This window comes from Lissotriton vulgaris, chromosome 5, assembly GCF_964263255.1.
Source record: "Lissotriton vulgaris chromosome 5, aLisVul1.2, whole genome shotgun sequence".
Lineage (NCBI taxonomy): Eukaryota > Metazoa > Chordata > Amphibia > Caudata > Salamandridae > Lissotriton > Lissotriton vulgaris.
Genome location: NC_141693.1, coordinates 14,561,264 through 14,587,088, shown reverse-complemented (window position 1 = coordinate 14,587,088; position 25,825 = coordinate 14,561,264). Strand labels below are relative to the sequence as shown.

Below are 25,825 nucleotides of genomic sequence, written 5' to 3'. Positions count from 1 at the left end.
GCAGATCGAATTGCAGGAGATCTTTTCTGTTGTTAGAAGCTTTTTGTCCCCCTGTGCTGAACAAAAGACTCTTCCGGTGTCTACCCAATGGAGTGAGGAGCTGTCCTCCTTTTTTATTAATAAAATACAAGCTATTCAGGACAGTCTAGGGACTCTCTCTGTGGAGCAGGGAACTCCCTCCTCTACATCCCCTCCTCTTCTCAATGCATCCAGCTCTTTATTCTCTCAGTTCCTGCCTGCAGAGGGGCCTGATATTCTAGCCATTCTTAAATCTCTCAAGTCAGGCTCCCCCACCGACCCTTGCCCAGCTAGAGTCTTAGCTGGGGTTGCCGAGATTGTATATCCAGAAGCAGCTGCTATTATCAATTTTTCTCTTCAGTCTGCTACTGTCCTGTGGCAATGGAAACAGGCCAAACTTCTTCCTCTCCTCAAAAAGCCTACCGTACATTCTCCTGCACCCACCAACTACCGCCCTATCTCTCTGTTGCTGGCCTCGGCTAAAGTTTGCGAAAAGGTTGTTTTCCGCCAGCTCAAGGCCTTCATCCAGCCCAATCTGGGTTTAGAACTTCCTACAGCACAGAGACGGCACTGGTGGAAATGGCAGAGGCGATTAGGGAGTGCCTGGACGGAGGTGGCAGAGCGGCCCTGATTTTGTTGGACCTCTCTGTCGCCTTCGATGTGGTGCCACACCAGCTCCTTCTCCCCCGGCTCTCATCCATTGGTATTGCCGGTCCCGCCTGGGATTGGATAAAATCCTTTTTGGATGAGCGCACTCAGCAGGTTGGGTGCCTCCCTTCTCATCTTCTGCTAGGAAGATATCTACCGGGGTCCCACAGGGCTCCACACTGAGTCCTCTGCTTTTTAATATCTATTTGACCCCCCTGATTTTCCTAGCAGAGGAGCTGGGAGCTAAAATGTTAGCATACACAGACGACACCCAGCTACTATTCACATGGAAGGGCTCAGACCTGGGCACTGACATCGCACAGAGGTGCCTCTCAGCTGTGCTTAATTGGCTTGCACAGGCCCAACTCAAGTGCAACGAGGAGAAGTCAGAGGTATTTTTGTATGGCCAGTTTCCTTCCTCTTTGAGAGAAGCCCTGTGGCCTTCGGATTTCCCCTGACCCATCTCTGAAGGTGGTCCAGCGAAGAACTTAGGGGTTTGGCTCGGAGAAGATCTCCGGTTTTCAGATCACATCAAAAACTTCACTGGTGTCTGCTTCGGCACCCTTAAGACCCTTAGAAGGTTCTTTCCTTTGCTACTGAGGCCGGCTAGGGAAATGGTTGCTTGGGCCCTTATCCTTTCCCGGTTAGATTATGCCAACGCTCTGTTCATCGGCATTCCCGGCTATCTGATGAATAAACTACAAATGATACAGAATGCGGTGGCTAGACTTTTATTTAATATATCTAAGAGATCTAGTGTGAGATTACACCTGCGCGATTTGCACTGGCTCCCTGAGGCTCAGTGGGTGTAGTTCAAAGCTCTCACCCTTGCCCATAGAGCCCTTCATGGCCTGGGGACTTCGTATATCAGGAAGCACTTTGCTTTCTATAATCCTAGCCGTTCTTTGCGATCTGCTTCTCTGCGCCGGATGGCTAGTCCCCGGTTTCGCCGAACTAGGCTGTGGGACCAATCTCTCTCGATGAAAGCATCTATTCTATGGAACAATCTTCCTGACGAGCTGCGGCACACCCAGGACTTCCGTATTTTTAAGAAACTGCTTAAAACTCACCTCTTCAAACAACTCAGTTAATTAATCTTTGCTCTCTCGGCCTAAAGTCTGCTCATGCGCCAGGACACTCTAGGGTATTAGTGCGGGCTACAAATCATTCATAACATATAACATTACCTATAGTGCGTTTCCATAGTCCAGTCTGCAGGTGATGTGTGCTTGGGTGACTGTCTTCCTTGACTCAGGGGGAATCCATTTGAAGGTCTTGCAGAGGATGCAGGGGGTGTTGAATCAACTGGAGGTGACGGAGTTGACCTGTCGGTTCATGGTGAGGGATGAGTCGAGTATGATGCCAAGGTTTCTGGCGTGGTCTGAGGAGGCCGGTGGGCTTCCAAGGGTAGTTGGCCACCAAGTGTTGTCCCATACTGAAGGGTTGGTTCTTCTGGGCGTTGAGCTTTAGGCAGTTGTTGGTCATCCAGACTGCAACTTCATGCATTGCTTTCTGGAAGTTGAGTCTGGTGGTGGTGGGGTCTTTGGTGAGGGAGAGGATGATCTGAGTGTCATCAGCGTAGGATACGATGTTGAGGACGTGTTGTCAGATGATGGCGGCGAGTGGGCCTTGTAGATGTTGAAGAGGGTTTGGCTTAGTGATGACCCCTGTGGGACTCCGCAGGTGAGTGTCGAGGGATTGGAGAGGAAGGGTGGCAGTCTTATTGTTTCGCTTTTTACGGCAAGGAATGATCTGATCCAGTCTAGGGCTATTCCTTGTATACCTGCGTTTACTTCTAGTAAATGTGCTAGTAGTAAAGTGACTTACTACAAAAAAAATAACTAATAGTAACTTACCTTTAAGAATACCGAAAAGTAGTAAAATTAAACTTTTGGTCTAAGTTAGATTTTTAATCTACACTTAGACTTCAGGTGTAAAGTTAGACTTTTGGTCTAACTTTACCTTTGTAAAATGGGCCCTCATTTGAGTCAAAAAGACTATTTAGGTTCTAAGTCTACTTTTACTACTTTTCAGTATTCACAAAGGTAAGTTACTGCAAGTAACATTACTACTATTAAACTTACTAATAGTAACTTACCTTTGTGAATACCAAAAAGTAGTAAAGTTAGATTTTGGTCTAAGTTAGGCTTTAGGTCTAAATGTAGACTTCAGGCCTAAAAGTAGGCTTCAGGTGTAAAGTTGTACTTCAGGTCTAAAGTTAGACTTCAGGTCTAAACTTAGACTTCAGGTCTAAAGTTAGACCTTTGGTCTAGCTATACCTTTGTGAAACGGGCCCTAATTTTAGGCCAAAAGTCTATTTTAGTTCTTAACTTAGAATTCAGGTCAAAAATTAGGCTTTTGCTCTAACTTTACCTTTGTGAATCGGGCCCGTAGTTGTAGATGAGGTTCATGAATGTTTGGTTCTTCCTATTTCATGTCTAAACAACTGTCATCTACAAGTGCCAGTCTTCAGGGTACAATTTAGTAATGTTGCCAACACCCCCCCACAACTAGTTGATGATATAAGACCTGGCCATCAGTGGCTTTCTTGCCCTAAATTGAATTTCCTAGGGTGACATTTTCCATTGCTTTCACAGCTGTCAACAAAACTCATAAAACATGTGTATGCTGATTTTTCATGCTTTTTGTAGGGGCTTTATTACAGGTTTCTCAGCCAAGCTACATAAACGTGACAGTCGGCGACACAGTGTTGTTAGAGTGCTCCTACTACAGAAGCGGAAATTCTATCAAGGCTAGCTACAAATGGTTTTTCACCAACACCACCACCTCCTCCTATTCTTTAAGAGAGATCGAGGTATCCAGCACTAGTCAACAGTTCAGCGGGAGGGTCTTCAATCCAGACAACATCATCGTCACCTCCCAGCAGGAAGCCAAAATAGAAATTCAAAACGTGCGACATGATGACACAGGAACATACGTCTGCGAGGTGGAGCTCTTCATGGTCACAAATGGTAAAGGACGTGGAAATGGGACACGACTGCAGGTGCTGGAGGGTAAGATGCCTTTGAGTTTATGGTACTTAAGTTGACAACCATTCATGATTTCTTCTTTGGACATTTCTGGAGCAAGCAATTCAGAACCTGCAATGATCCCAGCAGGTTATGTGCTGTAGTGCCCATGTCCCACTCCGTACTTATATGTGTACTGTCATGGGGATCTGTTCTTGAGTATTAACAGCTTGAGTTATTACCCTATGGTAAACCTTACCTTTCTCCACTGTGAAGGAACCCTTATCATTTGGTTTCAGGATCACACATCATCTGTGCCTGTCTAATAGTTATTGGCTTAGGGATCCTCAACCCTACACTCTCTAAGCCCAGTCAGCAGACCCTGCTGTAGTCCTTGCTTTTTCTAACCACCATTTACTTGCTGACTCCCAAAGCCCAAAATTCTAGTGCATGAGCACCAGCAAACCATCTAACGCACACAGTTGACGGGGTAGATTATCATGCATGAACACTTGGATAAAGATTCCAATCCATATGTAAGTATCCACCCTCCTAGCTGTAATTCACTAATCAGTCATCTTTTTAACTACGAAATTCAACCTTTTCCTCTTAGTTTCAACCCCAAATGTCAAAACTGATAACACAATAAATGCCCAAGACGGGCCATCTCAAATGCACCTCTTATCAATGAGGCATATGCTTTTTCAGAAAGTCAATCTACCATTTTCCTGCCAATCATGTCAATCCGTACATGTCACATGTGACTTCTCACACTTAACAAAGGTTTCAGTGGTAGGTCACTTGGAGGTAAATTTGTACAATGAAGGAGTACAAAACTCCACAGTTCTTCTGAGATGGGAGTCAACTCGTCGTCTGCACTTGACGTCAACTGCGTTCAAGCTGTGAATTAAGATCAATGATTTCATCTCCTCAGCCTTGTAAACACCATATTTTTATTCCTACAGAGTCAGCCACTAGAGTGCTGACCTGTGTTGTTGACTCCATGGTTGATTCTTTTGAAAACAAAATGCAGTGCAAATCCCGTCCAGCCTGAAGCGATTCCCTTCCTAACGACCCAAAAAACAATTCCCAAACAAGATATACATTTTTTTTTTTAAAAAGACACAATTAAACAAGTGGTACTTTTAAAAGGCTTCACTGTACAGTGCAATTATATTTTAAAAGCAGTGTTTTAAAAAAGAAAAAGTTGGCTGATCCACAACTGCCTCATTGTGCGGCCTCTTACTGCGAGGCAGTTGTGTATCCTCCATCTACTGATACCCATAATATTGATACATTTATTTAGTCTTGTGGTTTACATAAAATCTATCAACCAGTTAAGGATAAACTGATTTTTCCGATTTCTATACACAAGATTGAGTAAGCCATTAAATCCCTAAAGTCACTTACATTTCCTTGGTCCTGATGGTGTGCCTGCTGAGTTTGAGAAAGATTTTTCTCCCCACCTTGAACCTTATCTAGTCAAACAATTGACTTACTTTAGAATTTCAGGATCAACTTCGGGTCATTCACTGAAGCCTTCCTTGTCATTCTTCTTAAACCCAGCAAAGATCCCACCATTGTTTCAAACTGCCTGCATATATCTTTAATTAATCAGGACTGACTTTCATCAAATCCATGCATGAGAGGTAAGATATCTTACCTCTCTCTTTTGTGGATTTGATGAAAGTTATGTGAGGAGGGGACTGACAGTGCAGTCCTTGGATGCCCTCTCGCAAGTGAAATACTGAATTGGACCTGCTTAACTATATTGACTTATACACGTTTGCAAACAGCAAATCAAATAGCACAATACAGTAAATTTGAAATATAGCTTTAAATCAATAAACTCCCTCGACAACAATATTAAAGCCCTGTAAGTCCAACAGTGTAGTGCCAGACCGTAAAATAGCCCGGGTGTGTATGGAAACACACTGCAGTAGATCTACAGTTAAGATATTATACATATAGTTAAGATCAAGTTTCCATAGGAAAAGCACTTTTTGACTTGCCAATAACTTTGGCGTCATTTGGCCAATCTTCATGACAATTTCCAAATAAATTGTCAATGTAGATTCTGGATGCAGAGGGGTTTTAGAAAATGGGGCATAAAATAAGAGTGCGTTTGCAATGTTAATTCTTATAGGAACATTTACCCTGAACCGCTGAACGGACTTCCACAAAATTTGCCACAGAGGTAGTAGTTGGTTCAAGGAAGCGCCTTTTGCCTATTCGGTGTAAAACTGTTCAGTTATTTTTGAGAAATTTAAGCTGAAAATTATAGTGATATCTCTGGCCGCTGATATTTCGCAATGAATTACGAGTGAATGTGCTAACCGGACAGCTGATTGGCTGGACACAAACTGAACAGAAAGTTGCAGCCGCCATTTTATCTATCAGAAACTGTTCTCAGGGCTGAAAATTTGTGTGAAAGCCCACAACAGGGGTCAGAGTAGAGGTACTCTGACCCCATGTTTGAGAAGTGGGGGTGTTACTGACACAAGTTATGTGTCTAAAATTGAATTGTTTAATCGCGCGCAATATTCGCAACGATGCCGTGACTGCTATTGCAGCCCTTGTGTACCATTGTGAAGACATCGCGACTATCAATGTCATCACAAATTATTGGTGGGAATATAAAAAAAATCAGACAATCATTAATACACATTTCTATAGAGCTCTTGAGATTTTGATAATAATTTTATAAAGTTATTTATATAGTGTGTTATGTACAGTGATGGTTAGAATAATTAAGTATGTATATAGTAATATGTGTAGTGCAGTGTTCGGAATGCGTATGTGTACATATTATTTTTGGATGTGTTGGTGGCCATTGAATGTCTGCTTTTGTTTTCCGCTTTTGCAATGTGTCTGGGGAGATCGCAACGTCGTCATGAAGATTGTCAAAAAATAAAGAAAGAAACCATTTAAAAAAAATCTTGATCCCTTCACCCAGGTGCTCATCTATTCACTCATGCAGTGCCCATGCAGTCACCCATTTACTCAGGTACTACCTATGCACTCATCCAATCAGTCATGCACTACCCATGCACTCATCCAATCATTCAAGGCTACTCTTGCACACATCCATTCCCTCAGGAATTACACATGCACTCATCCATTCTCCCAGGCATAACCCATGCACACATCCAATCACCCAGGCACTACCATTGCACTCATCCGTTCACACAGGCACTACTCTTGCACTCATCCATTCACTCAGCCACTACCTGTGCACTATGCAATCACCTGGACACTAACCATGCATGTATCCAATCACTCAGGCACTACCCATGCACTCATGCATTCACTCAACCACTACCCATGCACTCATCCATTCACCCAGGCAGTAACCATGCACACACATCCAATCACCCAGGCATTACCCTTTCACTCATCCATTCACTCAAGCACTACCTATGCACTCATCCATGTACCCAGGTACTACCCATACACTCATCCATTCACCCAGGCACTACACATGCACTCATCATGACATGGCCAGTGACATCACTTATGACATTGTAAATGTCTCCAACAAGCTCTCAACAATCCCACTGTGTGGGACTTACTGGAGGTAACAGGAGGGGTTGTTTGCACTCAAGGACCCTCAACAGCCAATGGGACTACATCCCCCAACAAGAAGTGCACCGGGAGGCGTGATTGCAGATTGGTGGCCAAAGAGGGCGGGGCTTCCAACAACCTCTTAGCAAACCTGCTGTGTGGGACTCCCTTGAGCTAACACAAGGGGTTTCTGGCCCCCACGGACCATTAGCATCCCAAGGGATTAAGTCCCACAACATGTTGTGCTCCAAAACGCCCCTTTGCACAGTGTTTGAAAAAAGGGGTGGGCCTCTGGTGACTTCCCCCAGGCCTGCCTTTTTATATCTTTTTTTATTTTATATGGGGGCAGGCCGATTTTGGCCCCAAGGACCCCATGTCCCGGAGCCGGGCCTTTTTGTAATGGGATATGGGACTGGCGAGGTGGTAATTCTCAGGGTTGGTGGTCCGTGACAGACCCCTACATTAATTTATATCAGCCCCAGGGAGGTGGTGGCTGTAGGAGGTCTGTGGGGGGGGGGCATAAAGTGCCCCAGGAAGGTGTTGGTCTCGGGGGGTGCAGGTGGTCCCTTTGGACCCACCGGCATCTATATTTTGATAGTGCCCAGTGGAGGTGGCGGTCCCTGGGGCTGCAGGGGCCTCCTGCATTTATTTAAATGCTTGTCCCTGGCCCCAGGGCATGGGGAGTGCTAAAACAGCACCCATATGTTAATGCTTCTGGGACCTGGCCCACTCGTGTGCTAAAGATTTCAGAAGCACGGTAGCCTGTGCTGTTGTTTTAAAAAAAAACAGCAGGAGCCATGAATCAGGTGCAGCTCCCACCAATAACTGAAGAAAAAAAATTGTTTTTTTGCCCTGCAAGGTAATATACATTTATATATTACCTACTGACAGTTGATCATAGGTTGTTATGTTAAGGACCAAGTTTCCATCGATAAAGCATTTTTTGTTTTGCTAATAACAACATTCCTTTTTTTTTTGGCCACTATAGGTGTGGTAGGGTATACTCAGACATAAGTCCCTTTCTCTTTTTTTTTTTTTTTGTTTTTTTTTTTAAGTCTTTTTATTGAAAGATTTTACTATTACATACAGGGCACGGCAATGTTACTAAAAAAAATACATCACATTGAGAGAAAAAGCAGATAAAGCAACAACAAAAATAATAAAAGGAGCTACATCCAGTTAGGGCAAAAGAATAAAGTAATTTGGTCAAAAATGTTAGTCCAAGTTCTGCAACATAAAACTAATCAAGCAAAGTTACCCTTCTCTAATGTTTCCATAAAGTCAGTTATATCTCTCACAATATTACCAACATAACAATTAATACCTTATATGTAATCCTAAATCACCCGGATTTTACTCACATCTAGGTTTTATTCTATTGCACCCTCCTTCCACCGCGTAATAGGATCCCATATTAGCTTACCCAGCTTCCTTCCCCTTTTTCCTTTCCGTGCATAGATCTCTTTCTCCACATTGTATGTTGTTATTAGTTTGGCCAACCATTTGTGGAAGGTAGGTGGTATAGGGTCAATCCATGCCGAGGCTATGCATAATCTCATTACAGATAATGCTACGAATAAAAATTCCCTCCCGCTAAATAATTGTACGTCCTCCAGATTTACTCCTAATAATATAGTTCCGGGGGTTAACACAATTTCGGTTCCTAAAATATTGTTTATGAAGCATTCAATATCTTTTTTTAGTAAATCTAGATGAGGACACGTTGCAAATACATGTTTTAAATCAGCATTAGAACTTCCACACCTATAACACTTAATACCCACGGTGCCTCCCCATTGTGCTATTTTTGCAGGGGTATAATATAAATGATACAACGTTTTATAATGTTGCGCCTGCAAGGGTGCTGAGCATAACAAAGAGTATCCCTTTTCTAGAGAGATGCCAAAACTTTCCCCGCTTATATTAAGATTATCCTTCCATTTTTCGCTCCATTTTTCGTAATCATCCTGTTTTGATTTTATCAATTCAGCATAAAACCTCTTGATAGTGCAATCTTCCCCTCTTTGAACTACTTCCATAATTGGATTGCGCCTAAAACCCAAAACACCTCCCTTTTTGTTCAAAAGGAAGCTCCTAATTTGTAGGTATTTAAAGAATTGCCTGGTATCTAACTTAAATCTAGCTTGTAATTCTGAGAATTGAAAAATCCCCTGATCCCCCTTTAAATCCCCTATAGTTCTAATTCCCTTGTTTTCCCACTCAGTAAATGTGGGACCCGAAAAAATATCTTGTGGAAGATTTGGGTTATGTGAGAGTCTGGTATACGCATTATATTTCCCCAAACCTATTCTTTTAGAAAAACTTTTCCAAATTGTATATGCTGCTATGAGCGTCTTAAACTTTGTCCTCTTGTAATAGCTAGCCTCTGTAAATTTCAACAAAACATTCTTCACTTCCATTCCCAAAGTTAGTCCATAAATTGCCAATGTTCCAAATTTACTCCAACCTTCTGATTCTTCCCCTCCCAGCATGCCAATCATATTTTGGAGAGCAGCTGCCCAATTATAAAGTTTTAATTCTGGTACTCCCCAACCTCCCCTCTCTCTCGGGAGTGTCATAAATCTAAGGGCTCTTCTCGTTTTCCCCTTTGCCCAAATAAATCTATTAATTATGCACTCTAGTTTTTTAAATATTTTGACTTCAAATAACAAAGGTATTGCTCTAAATAAATATAAAAATTTTGGGAGAACCAGCATTTTTATTATATTTGTCCGCCCCACCATTGACATGTGCAAGTTGTCCCACCTGTCCAGGTCTTTCTCTACTTTCTTAATTAAAGGGATAATATTCTTTTCTACTAACGCGTCCAAATCTGCCAAGATAATAACCCCTAAGTATATGCCTTCCTGCGTCACTCGATTATCTATACAGGGAGTAAATGAGTTTTTTATTATCTGCGTTTTAGATGTATTTAATTTATACCCCGATATCTTTCCAAATTTCATCGCCTCAATTTCCAGATATTCTATGGATTCAGAGGGATTTGGAGTGATTACAGCGATATCATCTGCATAGGCTAAAATTTTACAATGCCCGATGAGTGTTGTTAGGGGTGTAATCATCCCAGATGCCTCTATTCTGCGGATTAATGGATCCATGTATATAGCGAACAATAGCGGTGAGCAAGGGCACCCCTGTCTAGTACCTCTTTTTATTCGAAATTGACCCGTGTTCCCACCATTCACACGTAGAGTTGCTACCGGATTTAAGTATAGAGTCTGTAAAGCTTTAATATATCCTTGTTTAATGCCTGTTCTTTCTAAAGCATACCAAAGATAGCCCCAGGAGACCCGATCAAATGCTTTTTCTGCATCAATAAACATTACTGCCATCGGGTCTCCTGTGACTGATGTAACATCAAATAGGGTTATTACTTTACGTATATGGTGAGTAGTCCCTCTCCCCGGTATAAAACCATGTTGACAGCTGCTGACTATTTTGTGGATTACTCTGGCAAGCCTTGATGCCAATGCCTTGGAGAACACTTTCAAATCCGCATTCAGTAAAGTGATGGGTCTGTAAGATCCTGGTTCTTCCGGATTTTTCCCTTTTTTTAATATTACTACCACCTCAGCACTCCCCCATGACTTGGGTGCTGATTTGCCCAACTGTGCCAGTTGCATAACCTTCATTATCTCTTCTCCCAACAAATCCCAAAACACTTTATAGAACTCTATAGGTATTTGGTCAGGGCCCGCTGCTTTACCTGAGGGAAGTTTCCATATTGCCTCCTTAATTTCTTCTGTCTGCAAGACCCCCTCTAGACCATCTGCGTCATCCTCCTCCACTATATCTATAGGGATCTCTTGAAGATACTCCTTCATATCCTCTTTATCTCTTCGAGTATCTCGCCCCTCTAGTTCATCGTCATACAACTTCTCATAAAAAGTCCTAAATACTTCCCTTATTTCATTCGACTCTGAGTGCACCCTACCCGATGTATCCCTGATTTCTCTAACTGTTCCCACCGCTTCTTGTTGCCTTGTCCGGGTAGCCAAGATTCTCCCTACTGACTCGCTCAATTTATAACACTTCTCTCTTTTAGTATTATAAATTTTCGCTGCTTTGCTAGCTATTTCGCTCTCTGCCTCGCCTTTTGCTTTCACTAGTTCTGTCAGAGCCTTATCCATATGACTCCCCGTCAAAACACAGTTTTCTAAATTCTCCTCTGCCTTTATTACCTTCTCAGATAGCTCTAAATTCCTCAGCTGCATTTGTTTCCTTTTATAAGAATTATAACTCTTTGTTTCCCCCCGTACCCCAGCTTTGAAAGTATCCCAGACCACACCCATTTCCGCTGTATCCTTATTGAACAAAAAAAAATCAATAATCCATTTATTCATATGTTCTATATATTTATCGTCTTTTAACAGCTCTCTTTCGAAGGTCCAATTTGTATATTGTCTAGTGCTTGTTTTTGTTGCCATTGCAAGTGCTAAGGGGTTATGATCACTAAGGATCCGTGGCAGCCTTTCAATCTTTGAATTCGATATAGTAGTACTTGAAACAAAAAAATAATCTAATCTTGCACATGTTCGGTGCGGGGCCGAATAATATGTAAAACCTTTGTTGTCCAATCTCTTTTTCCCCCATACATCCGAGAGAGCATTATTTAAAACTAAACTATGTAGTGCCTGATTGACTTTCTTTTTCCGACCTTTATATTTCCCAAAGGAACCCAATCCTAATCCATCTACTCCATTTATATTAAGGTCACCTCCCAGTATTATTTTCGGTGCCCATGTAGCCAACTCAACATCTAAGAATTGAAAAATCTCGGGGTCATCCTCTGTTGAGCCATAAACAGTTACAAGCGTTATCCACTCCCCATCTATAAAACATTCAACCATGGCCCATCTTCCCCATTTATCCTGTGCTTTCTTCCTAGTCAAGGTATTATTATTTCTAGCTAGGATAGCTACCCCTCTTTTTTTGACTCCTTGACTTGAGTGTACTAATAAATGAAATCCTAAATGACTAAGGAAGTGTGTTTGTGTTATCATAATATGTGTTTCTTGGATAAATACGAAATCCACATTCATTTGTTTCAAGGCTACCGAAATTTTTGCTCTTTTTTGAGGATCATTTAGACCACATACATTCCATGTTACAGACCTAACACCCATAATACAACTTATCATATGTCTTTTCCCACCTACAATCTCGTCTGCACTCTAGCCGTATAATTATCCAGCATGTTATCAATACTCCATTGTCATTATTTCTTATATTGCCTCCTTTAAATTTTCGCCGCCCTAGCTGTTCCCCCTTTCTTGCAAGTGCCCTTTTTAAGCTACGTCTCTCTCTTATATGTCCTGCCGTGCCCTGTTCCCCCCCTAGCTCCCACCCAGCTCCCTCTTCCCCCTCCCCCCCCCTTCCCTTACTGGCAAATAGGTCAATCCTGACCTATATGTGACAGCCGCACCCCCCCAGGGGAGTTTCCCCCCAGCCACTCCCCCTTGGTCCATCTCTTTGAAGCTTTATTCATGATATTAAAAAAGGCTCGATTATTTCTTTGTTATAGAAGCTACTTGTTTTAAGCTTTCAATGCGATCAGCTTGTATATTCCGTTCTCTATGTGTTCTCTCTTCTCGAAGAAAAGCCAGATACTCCTGCGCAACTATTTCAGAGAAAAATACTCTGAACTGACCGTTAAGACCTACTTTGAGGCGAGAAGGGAACAGCAGATAAACTTCACACCCTATATTCTGAAATGGTATTATAAGTTGCCGCATACGCCATCTTCTTTCCACTGTTGTGTGGCAAAAGTCTGGGCGAGCAAAAAAAGTTATGTCCTTATAAGTTCGTTTCTTCATGGGTTTAGCCTTCATAATTACTTCCTCTCTTAATAGATAATTTCCCACATACACAAGAATTGCTCTTGAGCCCACATTGCCCTTTTTCTGTGTGAGAGGAAATCGATGCGCTCGTTGCACCTCTTTATCCCAGTCCCATGTGTCCATCTCTGGAAAGGAGCCTTTCAGCAAATCCACAACAAAGGCTCTTATATCTCCTCCTTCTTTGCCTTTCTCCACTCCGAGCAATCTTATGTTGTTTCTCCTCTGCCGATTTTCAAAGTCTTCCAGTTTCCAAAGTATGTCAGACTCTGTTTTCTCATGCCCCTGTCTAGATTCTTGCAGCTTTACCATCTCATCTTCCATTTTGCCAGTCCTCTGTTCAACCTCCGTCAATCTACTGGTAACTTCAGCATACATTTCATGTACTTTGTGGAGAGATCTCTGTATTTTCTTATTAGCGCGCTTGGCTCTTTGACTCTCCAACCGGGCTTCCCCTTGTATCTGTTGAATATTGGAGAGTAAAAGGTCAAATTTATCTTTGTGCGGCTCTCCAAAGTTTTGATGTTGGTCCTTAATCTGGTCCTGTTGATACACCTCCTGCAGACTACCACCTCTGGTCCCATCTTGTAAACTATGCAATGTAGCTGTGCCTGTCTTGTCCCAATCCAGCTTTTTAGGTACTCCTTTTTGTAACATACTTCCTACCTTGCTATTTTGTATGCGGGACCTTCCCCTAGACTTATGAGTTTTAGTTTTGGTTTTCGGGTTTCTTTTTTCCACAGCACTGATCTGCTCCATCTCTAATCGTGGGGAGCAAGTCTCTGATTCTTGAGAATCACTCAATGAAAAATGCTCTGACTCTGCAGATGAGGTGGTAGTTAGACCCGTTTCGTCCTCCTCCTCTTCCTCCAAATCATTACCATCACTATCATCACTATCATCATTGCTGAGCGGCCCTGTAGGAGACAGTCGTCTTATGATATTTATATTTCTTTCCTGTTTTGTCCTACAAGAATCTGGTACTATGACAGAACCACTCGATTTGAGAGATTTCATTTTGTCCTTTTCCTTAGGAATAGCTCCCTTGTTTGGCTCTGCTACTCTTTTTGCACTTTTTGCTACAATTATTGTAGTTGGCTCTTTTTCTGTGCTCACAATAACGTCAGTGGCTGCACTTTGATGACCGTCTTGCACTGCTTCCTGCTCGGTTACAAGTTCCCTTGCACTTGTATGTGGGACTTCTGCTAGAACTCCTATTTGCACGGAAGGTGTTTCCCCCCCTCTGTAAAATCTTCCTGCATGTTTCGGTGCTCAGCATAACCTATGGTTACAGCTTGCCTTTCCCCTTGCAGAACACCTTGCTGCTCATCCACAAGTTCAGGCACTGTTAAAGCTGTTATAGCGAGATCGCTCCCTTTCGCTTTCTCATGTAAATTTTCATTCATACAGTCTATTCCTTCTTGAAAGTCCCCATTGACCAACACACTGGTTTCTGCATTGGGCATTTCCTGCATTAAACTGCAAAAGATCCACATCTTCGCGTTGTGCTACAGCCAATCCAGCCAATCCAGCATGAATGCTTTCTTCCACCTCTTCCACAGCTTCTTTCACGAGTTCACCCCCTCCTCCGTCTCCATGGCAGCTCTCCTCCTCCACGTCCTTGGCTCCGCCTCCAGTACTACCCCCGCCTACTAAAGAGCCTCCAGTCACACGCTCTGTAACCTCGACTGGAGCCGAACGTGTTGTGCATGGGCGTGTTGTGCTCGCTGTTGTCACCGCTCCTGCATCGGCTTCCAATGCCCCAGGTACATCAGCTGCCTCGGTGCTCCCGGATCCTGCGGTCGCCACCGCCGCCCAGCACCCCGCAGCCTCTGGTGCAATTTCCGCATTTATTGTTTCCCTCGGCAAGTCTGTCACCGCTGGCTTCAGTTCAGCGCCCTCCGTGACAGCAGATACGTTATCCGTTACCAACACTTTCTGCGGCAAGTCTGACACCGCTGATTCTAATTCAACACCCTTCGTGACCACGGGTACAGCGTCCGCTTCCATCTCTTTTCTCAGCAAGTCTTTCACCACTGGCGATGCTGGAGCTCCGCGTGGCTGGAAAGATTCGAAAATCAGGGGCTGGCACAGGATCGCCTCTCTCAGGGACTCAGCAGCTAAGTCCACGGCACCCACCGCAGGTAATTCCTTGTACCGCCCTTCTCTCCGCTTCTGGCTTGCTAATAAGCGCTCTTCCTCACGCTTTTTCGCTGCTTCTTTTCGAGTCTGTGCTCTCTGTCGTGCCTTAGCCCTTAAATTTGCTGCGGGAATATCGGGCTCACTCGATGATCCAATCACCTCTTCTTCACGCTCCTGAATGCCCTTTACAGTCTTCAGCACTTTTGGGGCCATGACCCGCTTCACAGCCTCCCAACTCTCCAAGAGAAGAATGATCCTCTTCTTAACTGTAGACACCGCCGTCTCCCAAACACCGCTCTCTCTGCTTCCTCTTATGCTGCGCCTCCGCCTCCGCAGGCAACCAAACAAGGGTAATCACCAGCCTATGGAGACCTTCCAAAATCTCTGTATCCAGTGTAGCAAAGAAACCGAAGATCAATCGTGATCAAGACTAGCAACCATTACATCGAGTAGTCAGCATAGGAGAGTGGCTTGAGTGCTGCTACCCCCTATGGACTGCCGGCGGCCATCTTGCCTCAGAACCTGCACCTAATAACAACATTCCAATTGACAAATCTTTATGAAATTTGCAAAAGTAGTACACCAATTACTTAAGCTGCTGTCTTGATCATTTCTAGTTGCTCCATCAAGCAGAGGCCAATAAAAGGGGGGGGGGGGTGTCCCAAAACAGGTTTTCCTTTTTCAATTCCCATACGGACAGTAGACATGACCACAGCGCTAACCACTGGACGGAATTGCACCAATTGTGGCAGGAAACTAGCTCTGTGTCCAATAGAGCCCTTTATGTAATTTGGTGTAAATACATTCAGTAGTTTTGGAGTTAATAAAGAAAAAATATATAGATGTCTGGGAAGAGCCTTGGCACAGATCTCATGATGACCAGAAAGTGGTGGCAGCCTGGTTGGGACTCGAGACTCAGCCTGAGTCCCAATCAATCAGTGACACTTGTAAAGCGCGCTACATACCCGTAGGGTCTCAAGGCGCTGGGGGGGGGGGGGGTGCCGCTACTGCTCGAACAGCCAGGTCTTCAGCTTCTTTCTGAAGGAGAGGTGGTCTTGGGTCAGGCGCAGGTCGGACGGGAGGGAGTTCCAGGTCTTGGCGGCCAGGTAGGAGAAGGACCTTCCTCCTGTAGTCGCTCTTCGGATGCAGGGGACGGCGGCGAGGGCGTGGTTGGCTGATCGGAGGTGGCGTCTGGGAGCGTAGAAGTTGACTCGGCTGTTGAGGTAGCTCGGGCCTTGGTCGTGCAGGGCTTTGTGTGCGTGGGTGAGGAGGCGGAAGGTGATTCTCTTGTTGACGGGGAGCCAGTGAAGGTCTCTCAGATGTCCGGAGATGTGGCTGGATCGTGGGATGTCGAGGATGAGTCTGGCTGAGGCGTTTTGGATCCGCTGGAGTCTCTTCTGGAGCTTGGCGGTGGTACCGGCGTAGAGGGCGTTACCGTAGTCCAGTCGGCTGGTGACGAGGGCCTGGGTGACGGTCTTCCTGGTCTCTGTGGGGATCCACCAGAAGATCTTCCGTAGCATGCGTAGGATGTTGAAGCACGCCGAGGAGACGGTGTTGACTTGCCTGGTCATGGAGAGGGAGGAGTCCAGGATGAAGCCCGGGTTTCGTGCATGGTCTGTCGGTTTGGGTGCGGTGCCCAGGGCGGGAGGCCACCAGGAGTCGTCCCAGGCGGAGGGTGAGGAGCCCAGGATGAGGACCTCCGTCTTGTCCGAGTTCAGTTTCAGGCGGCTGGTCGTCATCCACTCAGCTACCTCTTTCATCCCTTCGTGCAGGTTGGCTCTGGCGGCGGTGGGGTCGTTGGTCAGGGAGAGGATCAGCTGGGTGTCGTCGGCGTAGGAGATTATGCTGAGGTGGTGTTTGCGTACGATGGCCGCGAGGGGGCTCGTGTAGACGTTGAAGAGGGTGGGGCTCAGGGATGATCCTTGGGGGACGCCGCAGATGACTTCGGAGGCCTCTGACTTGTACGGTGGTAGGCGGACTCTCTGTGTTCTTCCGTCGAGGAAGGAGATGATCCATTCCAGCGCCTTGTCCTGGATTCCGATGTTGCTGAGGCGCCGTACTAGGGTGCGGTGGCAGACCGTGTCGAAAGCCGTGGAGAGGTCTAGGAGGATGAGGGCCGCTGTTTCTCCATTGTCCATCAGGGCTCGGATGTCATCGGTGGCGGCGATGAGGGCGGTCTCGGTGCTGTGTTTGGCTCGGAAGCCGGACTGTGAGGGGTCGAGGGATCCGTTCGTCTCGAGGAAGGCGGCCATCTGCTTGTTGACGGTCTTCTCGATGACTTTGGCTGGAAACGGGAGAAGCGAGATGGGGCGGTAATTCTTGAGGTCGGTGGGGTCCGCTGTTGGTTGAGTAGAGCGCTGAGTTCGGCGTGTTTCAAGCTCGCAGGGAAGATGGCGGTGTCGAATGAGGTGTTGATGATGTCTTGCAGGTGGGGTGCGATGACAGCGTCGGCCCTGTTGAAGACGTGGTGAGGGCAGGGGTCGGTCGGTGATCCGGAGTGGATGGAGTTCATCGTGCGGATGGTGTCTTCGGTGCTGATCGGGGTCCAGGCGTGGAGGGTGGTGGTGGGGGGGGGGTGGTTGGTCGGTCATGGTGTGCGTTGGTTGGTTGTTGAAACTGCTGTGTATGTCCGTGATCTTGTTGTGGAAGTATGAGGCGAGGGAGTTGCAGAGGTCTTGCGATGGGGTGATGTCGTTGTTTCCTGCGCTGGGGTTGGAAAGCTCTTTCACGATGTTGAAGAGTTCCTTGCAGTTGTGTGCGTTGTTGTCCAACCGGTCCTTGAATGCTGTTTTCTTGGCGGCGCGGATCAGCTGGTGGTGTTTCCGGGTGGCAAGTTTGTAGGAGGTCCTGTTGTCCGGTGTCGGTCCCAAGAATAAACACTGAAAAAAGAGAAGGAGGCAGGCTAGAAATGCCCTCCTACCTAGGCCTGGTGGGAGGGTCCTGGAGGGGCCACGCTTGGGAGCAAAACTTTTTTTTCACATTTTACAGCAAATTAAAAAAAGATCTAAAATCCACAATACATATTTTTTTAAACCAAGTGTGGGCTCCCGTGCTTGATTTCTATATGCCTCTCGGCTGAGATAGGCCCCGGGGGTACGTTTATGAATACATCTAGGGGAAGGGGCGCAAGACGCCCCCTCCCCAGGTCGATTTCGGACCCAGAGACCACACAACCTCAGTCCGCAGCCATAGAAATTAAGTGGAAGAGGGGCTACATGGCCCGGCTCCTGGAGTTACTAAAGGCCCTGGGGATCCCATCCGCAAGGGCCTGGCTCCTGCTATGTCCCAGGGCACCCACCGCTGGAACATAGTGGTTTTCCTGCCCACACTGCTGCAGGCAGGGAAAAATGTGTTCGCTCTCGCTCAGCAGGTGCAACTTGAAAGCTCCCGCCAATAGAGAGCAAACACTGGGAGCAGACTTTTCATCAATTTCTCTGCCCGCTCTCAAGAGGCAGGGACTCAGCTGGAAAATTTACTCCCACCCGCAGGGAGCAGCATTCTTAGCTGCTCTTGTCGGTGAGAGCAATGCCGGCTCCCGATGGAGCCGGGCAGCTGGGTGGGTCGACTGAGCCATTTGGGGTCGCCACACAGCCGCTAACAGTGGTTAAGTGGGGGCTCTGGGTGGGCTTCAGGGCACTCACCGGTTATTGTTTGAGCCCTGGGAGATGGGCTCCCCAAGGCCAAAATCAACCCCCTTCTCCCTTTAATAATTAGTTGGGCCCTGGGGGATGGGGACTTCAAGGCCAATATCAGAACGGGAAGGGTGGCAGCACAATACCACATGCGATGGCGTCCCCGGGGCCAAACTCAGCCTGGGGTGGAGGGCTGCATGCCTCCCTTCTTAATAATTGTTTAGGTCCTAGGGGATGGGGTCCCTGGGGCCAATATTGGCCTGAGGACGGCGGCTGAATGTCCCCTTCTTAATATGGCTGGGCCCCGGGAGAAGTGGACACAAGGGCCAGAAATCAGCCTGGGGAGGGGGGCTTTGTGCCCCCCTCCCCATTTAAAATATGATCGGGACCCAAGGTCCCTGGGGTTGAAATTGACCTGAGGAGGGGGGCTGCATGCTCCCCTCCCCCATACATTTAAAGATGGGCTTCGGGGGATAGGGTTTCTTGGCCCAATTACTACTTGGGCTATATACCCGCTCCCCTAAAAATATGTGGCAGGCCACAGGAAATGAGTTTCCGGGGCCAAAATCTGGCCCCCAGGCGTGGAGGTGCTCCCCCCCTCTCAGGCTTTGCCTGCGGCCAGGACTTTCGGCCAACCTTCTGTGGCCATGCACAGTGGCAGTTGGATTGACGTATGGTACTTACATATTACTTTACGTAAAAAAAACCTCAGAAATTCACTATAAAACCACAGGTTACAGGGATGCTATAGTTACATTAAGATTTTACACACACAAAATCATTACAATTCAGCATTTATAGTTAAAGTTATCTCATGGAACTATAACTCGTGCCCTAATGTAACTATAACTCATGTCTTTGATATGCACTGCAAATTACCCCTCATATTACATCACTCCTGATATCTTCTGTGGCATCATTCATAATATCAGTGCAACATCTGCAGTGATATTATTGATGAGAAAACATGGTGGGGGCGCAATATCTTAGGGCATGACTTAAAGTTTCTTGAGATAAGTATAACTATAAATTTTGAATTTCTATAGTTTTGTGCCTGTAAAATTTGAAATCAACTATAACATCCCTGTAACCTTTGGTTTTCTCAGTGAATATATACATATTCGCGTATATGTATATATACTGACAAAACCAAACGTTATAGTTAGGTATGATGATTACAGGTGGGCGGAATTTGGTGGAATTTAATTCCAGGCCATGTTCTGGAAAGAAAGCCAGAAAACAAATCCGATAGTTGCTAGGAAGCAACGGGCCTAGGGGTTGTTTGTTAACAGAGAGAAAAATCATGCCAGTGTCAAGTCAGCAGGCAGTGTACAAGGGATAAGAAAGAGTTAAAAAAGATGATATTGTAATGGGCATTAGGAAAACCAGACTTGATCTTTTTTATAATTTGCAATAAAATATCAGTTGAAATTTGTAATTCAGTTCAAATCAAATTCAGTTGAACATGAGAAGAAACCAGAAGGAGATTCAGAAATACTTGTCGTAGGATGACGTAGGAGCTGACATGCTAGAAATGGTGCAATGATCAGTCTGAACAGGAGCTGAAGATTCAGAGCAACTTGACACCCTTGCTGCATGGCCAGTGCATTTAGTAAATTGAAATGCATAAATTGCGTGAATCTTTCCATTAAAAGTAGAAACTTAAGATTGAGTACTGCTGTGGTTTGAAAAATATGTACGAATAAAAAAAAATTCAGGTGCATTATTACTCGACAAAATGTAATCTGAGTAATATTATAGTGTGCGTCTACGAGTTGTGCTCTGTAGATTCGAAGCCCTTCCTTACATTTGGCTCTATCTTCTGGTGTATCATTTTTATTTACAGGCGCAGTTCTTAGTGACTAGGTCATGTGTGTATGAAGGATTGAAATGTGTGAAGTCACTGTCACCACTGGAGCGAGTGGGTCAAGGGCAGGAAAAATCTATGCATTAAACATCTCACTGTTCTCCTGAACCTTGTCATGTAGAGCTCAGAGAAGGTTCTCCAAAAAATGGTAATCAACGTAAATTTTTAGATCATGACCTCTAACTAGACGAAATAACGGAAGCCATAATGCAAATGAAGTCAGACGGGCCCCGGGGTCAGATGGGTTGCCGATCAAATTCTATAAAACATATGCTCACATACTTTACCCAATCCTCAGGGAAGTCTTTTATACAGCACGGGAGGAAGGGTGTCTTACGGAGTCTATGCGGGAAGCCGTACTCACCTCTTTACTCAAACCAGGGAAATCCCCAATAATCTGTGATTCATACCAGCCCCTATCTTTACTAAACTGCGATATGAAAATGCTTGCAAAAGTTATTGCGACCAGACTGAACTTGCTTATGCAAAAACTAGTGCTGCCGAACCAAGCGGGATTAATACCAAATCGTGCCACGGCCCATAACCTCATAACTCTGGCCTCAGTACTGCAGGATATAGACCCCAAGTCCTCTGCAGCGGCGGTGTTTCTAGACGCTACTAAAGCGTTCAACTCCCTGATGGGTATACTGGGCCGTATGGGTATGCCCGTCTCTTTCCTCCAGTGGATACGACTACTATATCACCATCCAGTGTCATTGTACTTTTAAACGGTGCCAGATCCCCCTCCTTTCCCATCTCCAGGGGTACACGTCAAGGCTGCCCCTTATCCCCAATTCTATTTGCTTTAGCCATTGAACCTCTGGCCGCAAAGCTACGCCAGCACCACAATGACAAAGCTTTGATCTATCCGGCTAGGCAGCTACTCATCTCCCTCTATGCGGATGACATGACCTTATATATTCACAAACCCCAGGAGAATCTGAACCCCGTCCTCAGAGAGATCACCAATTTCGGGGCCATATCCGGTATTCAGATTAACTGGTCCAAGTCGTCAATCTTCACTCCGAGGCCATCCAACCGCACCAGCTAGACTACCCATTGGTTTGGGAAACGGAAGAGATCAAACATCTAGGCATATATATCACTAGGGACAGGGACGCCTTGATGAGAGCTAATTGTGGTACAACTATGGTTAGAATTACTGACACCATTACTAAGTGGTTACGTTGGCCCCTCTCAATGGCAGGGAGAATTTCATTGATCAAAATGGTACTACTGCCTAAACTACTGTACCTTTTTATTAATATACCGTACCATCCTGAAAGATTTTTTTTTTTTAAAACACTTAGAACACAACTCACAAGACTTATATGAAGGAAACAGCCGCGCCTTAGCCTGAACACTATGATGCTGCCCTATCGTCAGGGAGGATATGATGTACCCAACTTTGAACATTATTATTATTGCGCACAGGTCCACTTTGCGACATACTGGTTCCACCCGCCACCCTATATGCCTCACCTTGTGGTGGAGGATGGATACATGGCACCGACGCCCCAGTCGGCCTAGCTCTTCACGTCGGTGGGTGACTCCGAGCGTGATCCCTCCACGGTGGACTGTACGGTGATTGCGTGGCAGAGATTAGCCCATAAATTGGAATCCCCGATGCTGTACTCTCCCAACATGACCCTGACCCTGACCCGTAATCCATTACTCGCCGTCACAGGAGAAGTGATTTGCCGAAAGATGCTTGAGAACCTAAAATACTCCACTTGGGGTGATCTCTATATTCGGGGCAATTTCGCACCAAGGACCAGTTCTTCGGCCGGCACACGCCCACAGTAATAGACACATTCCTCTATACTCGACTTCGACAAAGTGTGAAGGTGGCAACCTCTGCCTTTCCTGAGGAACCGCCTACATTTGAACCCCTACGTGCATTCTTACAGAAAGAACCTCCCAGACGTGCAGTATCTCTTCTCTATGGGCATACACAGGCAGCAAGGCCTCCTCATGATATCAAGGCCAGGCAAGACTGGGACAGGGATCTAGGGATCTCACTGTTTGATGAGCAATGGGAACGCAGCTGCACACACACAGAAGCTGTCACCGGCAATAGCAGATTGCGTCTGATACATTTCAAGTTCCTTCATAGACTGTACCACACCCCTGCCTAATTGGTTACACAGATTTCATCTCAGGGAATGATGATAAGTGCACTAGATGTGGCGAGGAAGGTGCAGGCTTTCTCCATCTAGCATGGACTTGCCCCCAAGTCGCACTTTTTTGGGCATAAACATTTGAAGGCCTATCAACTATGCTGGGGACCAGGCCATCCCCTTGCCCACTGGTGGGCCTATTTGGCCTTTCCCAAGATATCAACACTCCTCACAAGAAATTCCTAGCTATGAGTCTGCTCTTGGTGAAACAACAGATTGCATGCCACTGGGGGAGAGGGAGGGCACCTAAATTTAAATGTTGGATGCAAATCATGACTACATGGCAGGAAAACCTAAGTTATTATGCAGAACTATTACCTATGAAATCCTGCCCGAAGGACATCTGGGGCCCACTGACCACTTATTTACTGGCACAGGAGAACACAACTGATGAGGGACAAGGAGAAATAGTGGCGGGAGTAGAAGGTGGTGGGGGGACTGGTGCAGACTCCCTCTAGACACTCATGTCGAGCTAGTCGAACTTGGCGCTGAAGCGAGAAGTGGTTGGATGAGATGTGGAGGCTGCTGGGAATGCGTTGAAGGAATTCCACAAGTAAACGGCCGGGAAGGGCTTTATAGGAGGGAGGCTGGTGATAGATGGCTTACATTGTAGGAATGTATGTCATCTAGTGACACCAGATATGGAGAACTGTCATGGCCTCTATTGTACGTGGTTATCCTCTCTTGCTATCCTACTGTTTCTGCTTTCAGAGAACAGATGAACATCAAAGACAATTTAAGGGGGGGGGGCGTTACTACCAAAATGTTGTAGCTACCAATATTGATATACAATGCAACTTTTGATCCGCCGGAATGTATATTGCACTGATGTATCGTACAATGTTTCAATAAAGGTTTTTGAAATAAAAAAAAGGTTCTCCAAAAAATGGCCCCCATTTAAGGTTAAAATGTTAACTTTTTTTTCTAGTTTTATATAGTGCAAACTTGACCCGAAGGTATCGGGTACCAGAGCGCTTTACATGAGCACCAGTTGCGTTACACAAGGACAAATTAATTTTTTGTATGCACACGTAGATGAAGTGGTTTGCCCAGAATCACAGGATGTTGAGCGTCATTGCAGAGACTCAAACTTGGTTCCCCCGATTAGATATCGACGGCCTTAGCCATTAGACTACATTCCCTCCCTTAACTAAGTTACGCTTAGTGCTACAAATCTGATGAGAAATGGAGATTTGTGGCCACCATTGTCATAAGTCAATGAGACTGGTCACATCGTATATAAAATCATCCCATGCCAGGTCTACCTCGTTGTAACATGACACTTGGCGATAGATCATTCAGCACAGACCCGACAAGAGCGTCCCTCAGTGGGGAGTGGTCACTGTCACTCCTCAGAGGGGTCAGTTTTCTTGCAGATGTGTGGACGTGGTGGCATTTTAGCAAAAGGGCCTGGATATAAACCATAAAGGTCAGTTGCGAGCATTCCATCCTATGGTATTTGGAATCGTTTTTGATAGTACAGTCAATGGGAAGATCTACTGGAGAGGTCCGGTATGTAGCCTGTGGTCTCCTCCAGCGGTTGTTTTTAAATCTACCAGTAAATATCCGTAGGGTTTTTCAGTGACATATTAAAACATTTCCAAGAGCTGCAAAATTCAGAACCTGCACTCGATATGAGGAAGTCAAAGATATAGATTGGCTGAATGCTTTATCCATTGCTTTCTACATCTTCTTCACATGGTTTGCTATCACCCATAGGCTGTGCAACATTATTCACGCACAGCTAAATGTAAAAGCAACGTATCATTTGCATTCCAATGTAATGAACACAAAAATATACAAATGTCTTGAGCCGAAGGATTTATTTATCCACTCACTGATATATATTATTTTTCAAAATAATTTTGAATTTCCTTAATTTCTTTTCTATTAGTTTTGAACTTGGAGCCATTGGAGAGAGACTACACTGTGCTCAATGCAGTGCAGATAGTCGTGGCCGCCTTGCTGCTCAGTTTTCTGCTGATGCTGCTCTGGACCGACAGAGCCCTACACATGAAAGTCCATCTGATGGAGGAATCAGAGGTAAAATCCCCAGTTTGGGGGTAGAACAGTGATGCGTTGATTAAATCTCCTACAAAACTAGATAGTCAACTTCTTCTTGGCCTCTCAGGTATGGTCCCAATGTCTTCTTACCCAGTACCAGCAACAACCTGTCTCCCACACAGAAGTAACAGATGCCTCAGCCAAACCTTTGCATCACTCAAGAACTAAATCAAATGCAAGAGGCAACTCAGATCTCCAAAAAAACAAATATTTGTGTTGATTGTGTTGGGGGCTTCAAGGCTTTTGGCGGGGCTTCCAGATGTATTTGCCATGTTTAAAGAAATCTTGGCATTTCCCTTAAATGAAGAATTAACTGTTGTCCGTTTTGGCTGCCAGATATAAAACACACACATTACTCACCTTAGGAACTATTTTACATCTAGCTTTTATCTTTGCTTCTTGCAGGCTCATGGTGATATCTTTACACCCTCCTCAAATATCCGTGTACTTTTTCCTTTTTATTTTAATTGCCTGAAATAACACCTGTGTAGAAAAAGAAAGGAGTTACTTTTTTTTTAAACTGAACAATAGTAGTGAAAGTTTTTATGTCTCAATCCCAATAGATAAAGAAAGTAAGGTGACAAAAAATGATGAATATGACCCTTACTCTTCGGTTAATGCCAAAGATAATTTATCTTTTAGTTTTCCCAAATTAATTGACTCTACGCAAGATCTATCAGCGAAATATATCCAAAGTTTATTTTGTACCAAAGGTATTCAATGGCACATGAGCAACTATAACGAGGAACACAGTGTCAGTTTTATAGGTTTCATAAAGTGCTGATAACAGGAATTGTTAGAAGTCTCACAAATGAATGATCAATTGTTATCAGTTTTTGTCACCTTACATTCTTCATCTATTGGGATTGAGACATAAAAACTT

The 25,825-nt window shown here is 45.0% G+C and overlaps 1 protein-coding gene across 1 annotated transcript in view; it reads left to right on the top strand.

Annotated features, from left to right (window-relative positions):
* Positions 1-25,422, top strand: part of LOC147709998 (uncharacterized) — a 67,154-nt gene extending 41,732 nt beyond the window's left edge. Inside the window, exons 3-5 of the mRNA XM_086919303.1 lie at positions 3,318-3,680; positions 24,773-24,921; positions 25,348-25,422. Coding sequence (XP_086775429.1) covers positions 3,318-3,680; positions 24,773-24,921; positions 25,348-25,422 — 587 coding nt within the window. The remainder of the gene's footprint in view (positions 1-3,317; positions 3,681-24,772; positions 24,922-25,347) is intronic.
* Positions 25,423-25,825: the final 403 nt, after the last annotated feature.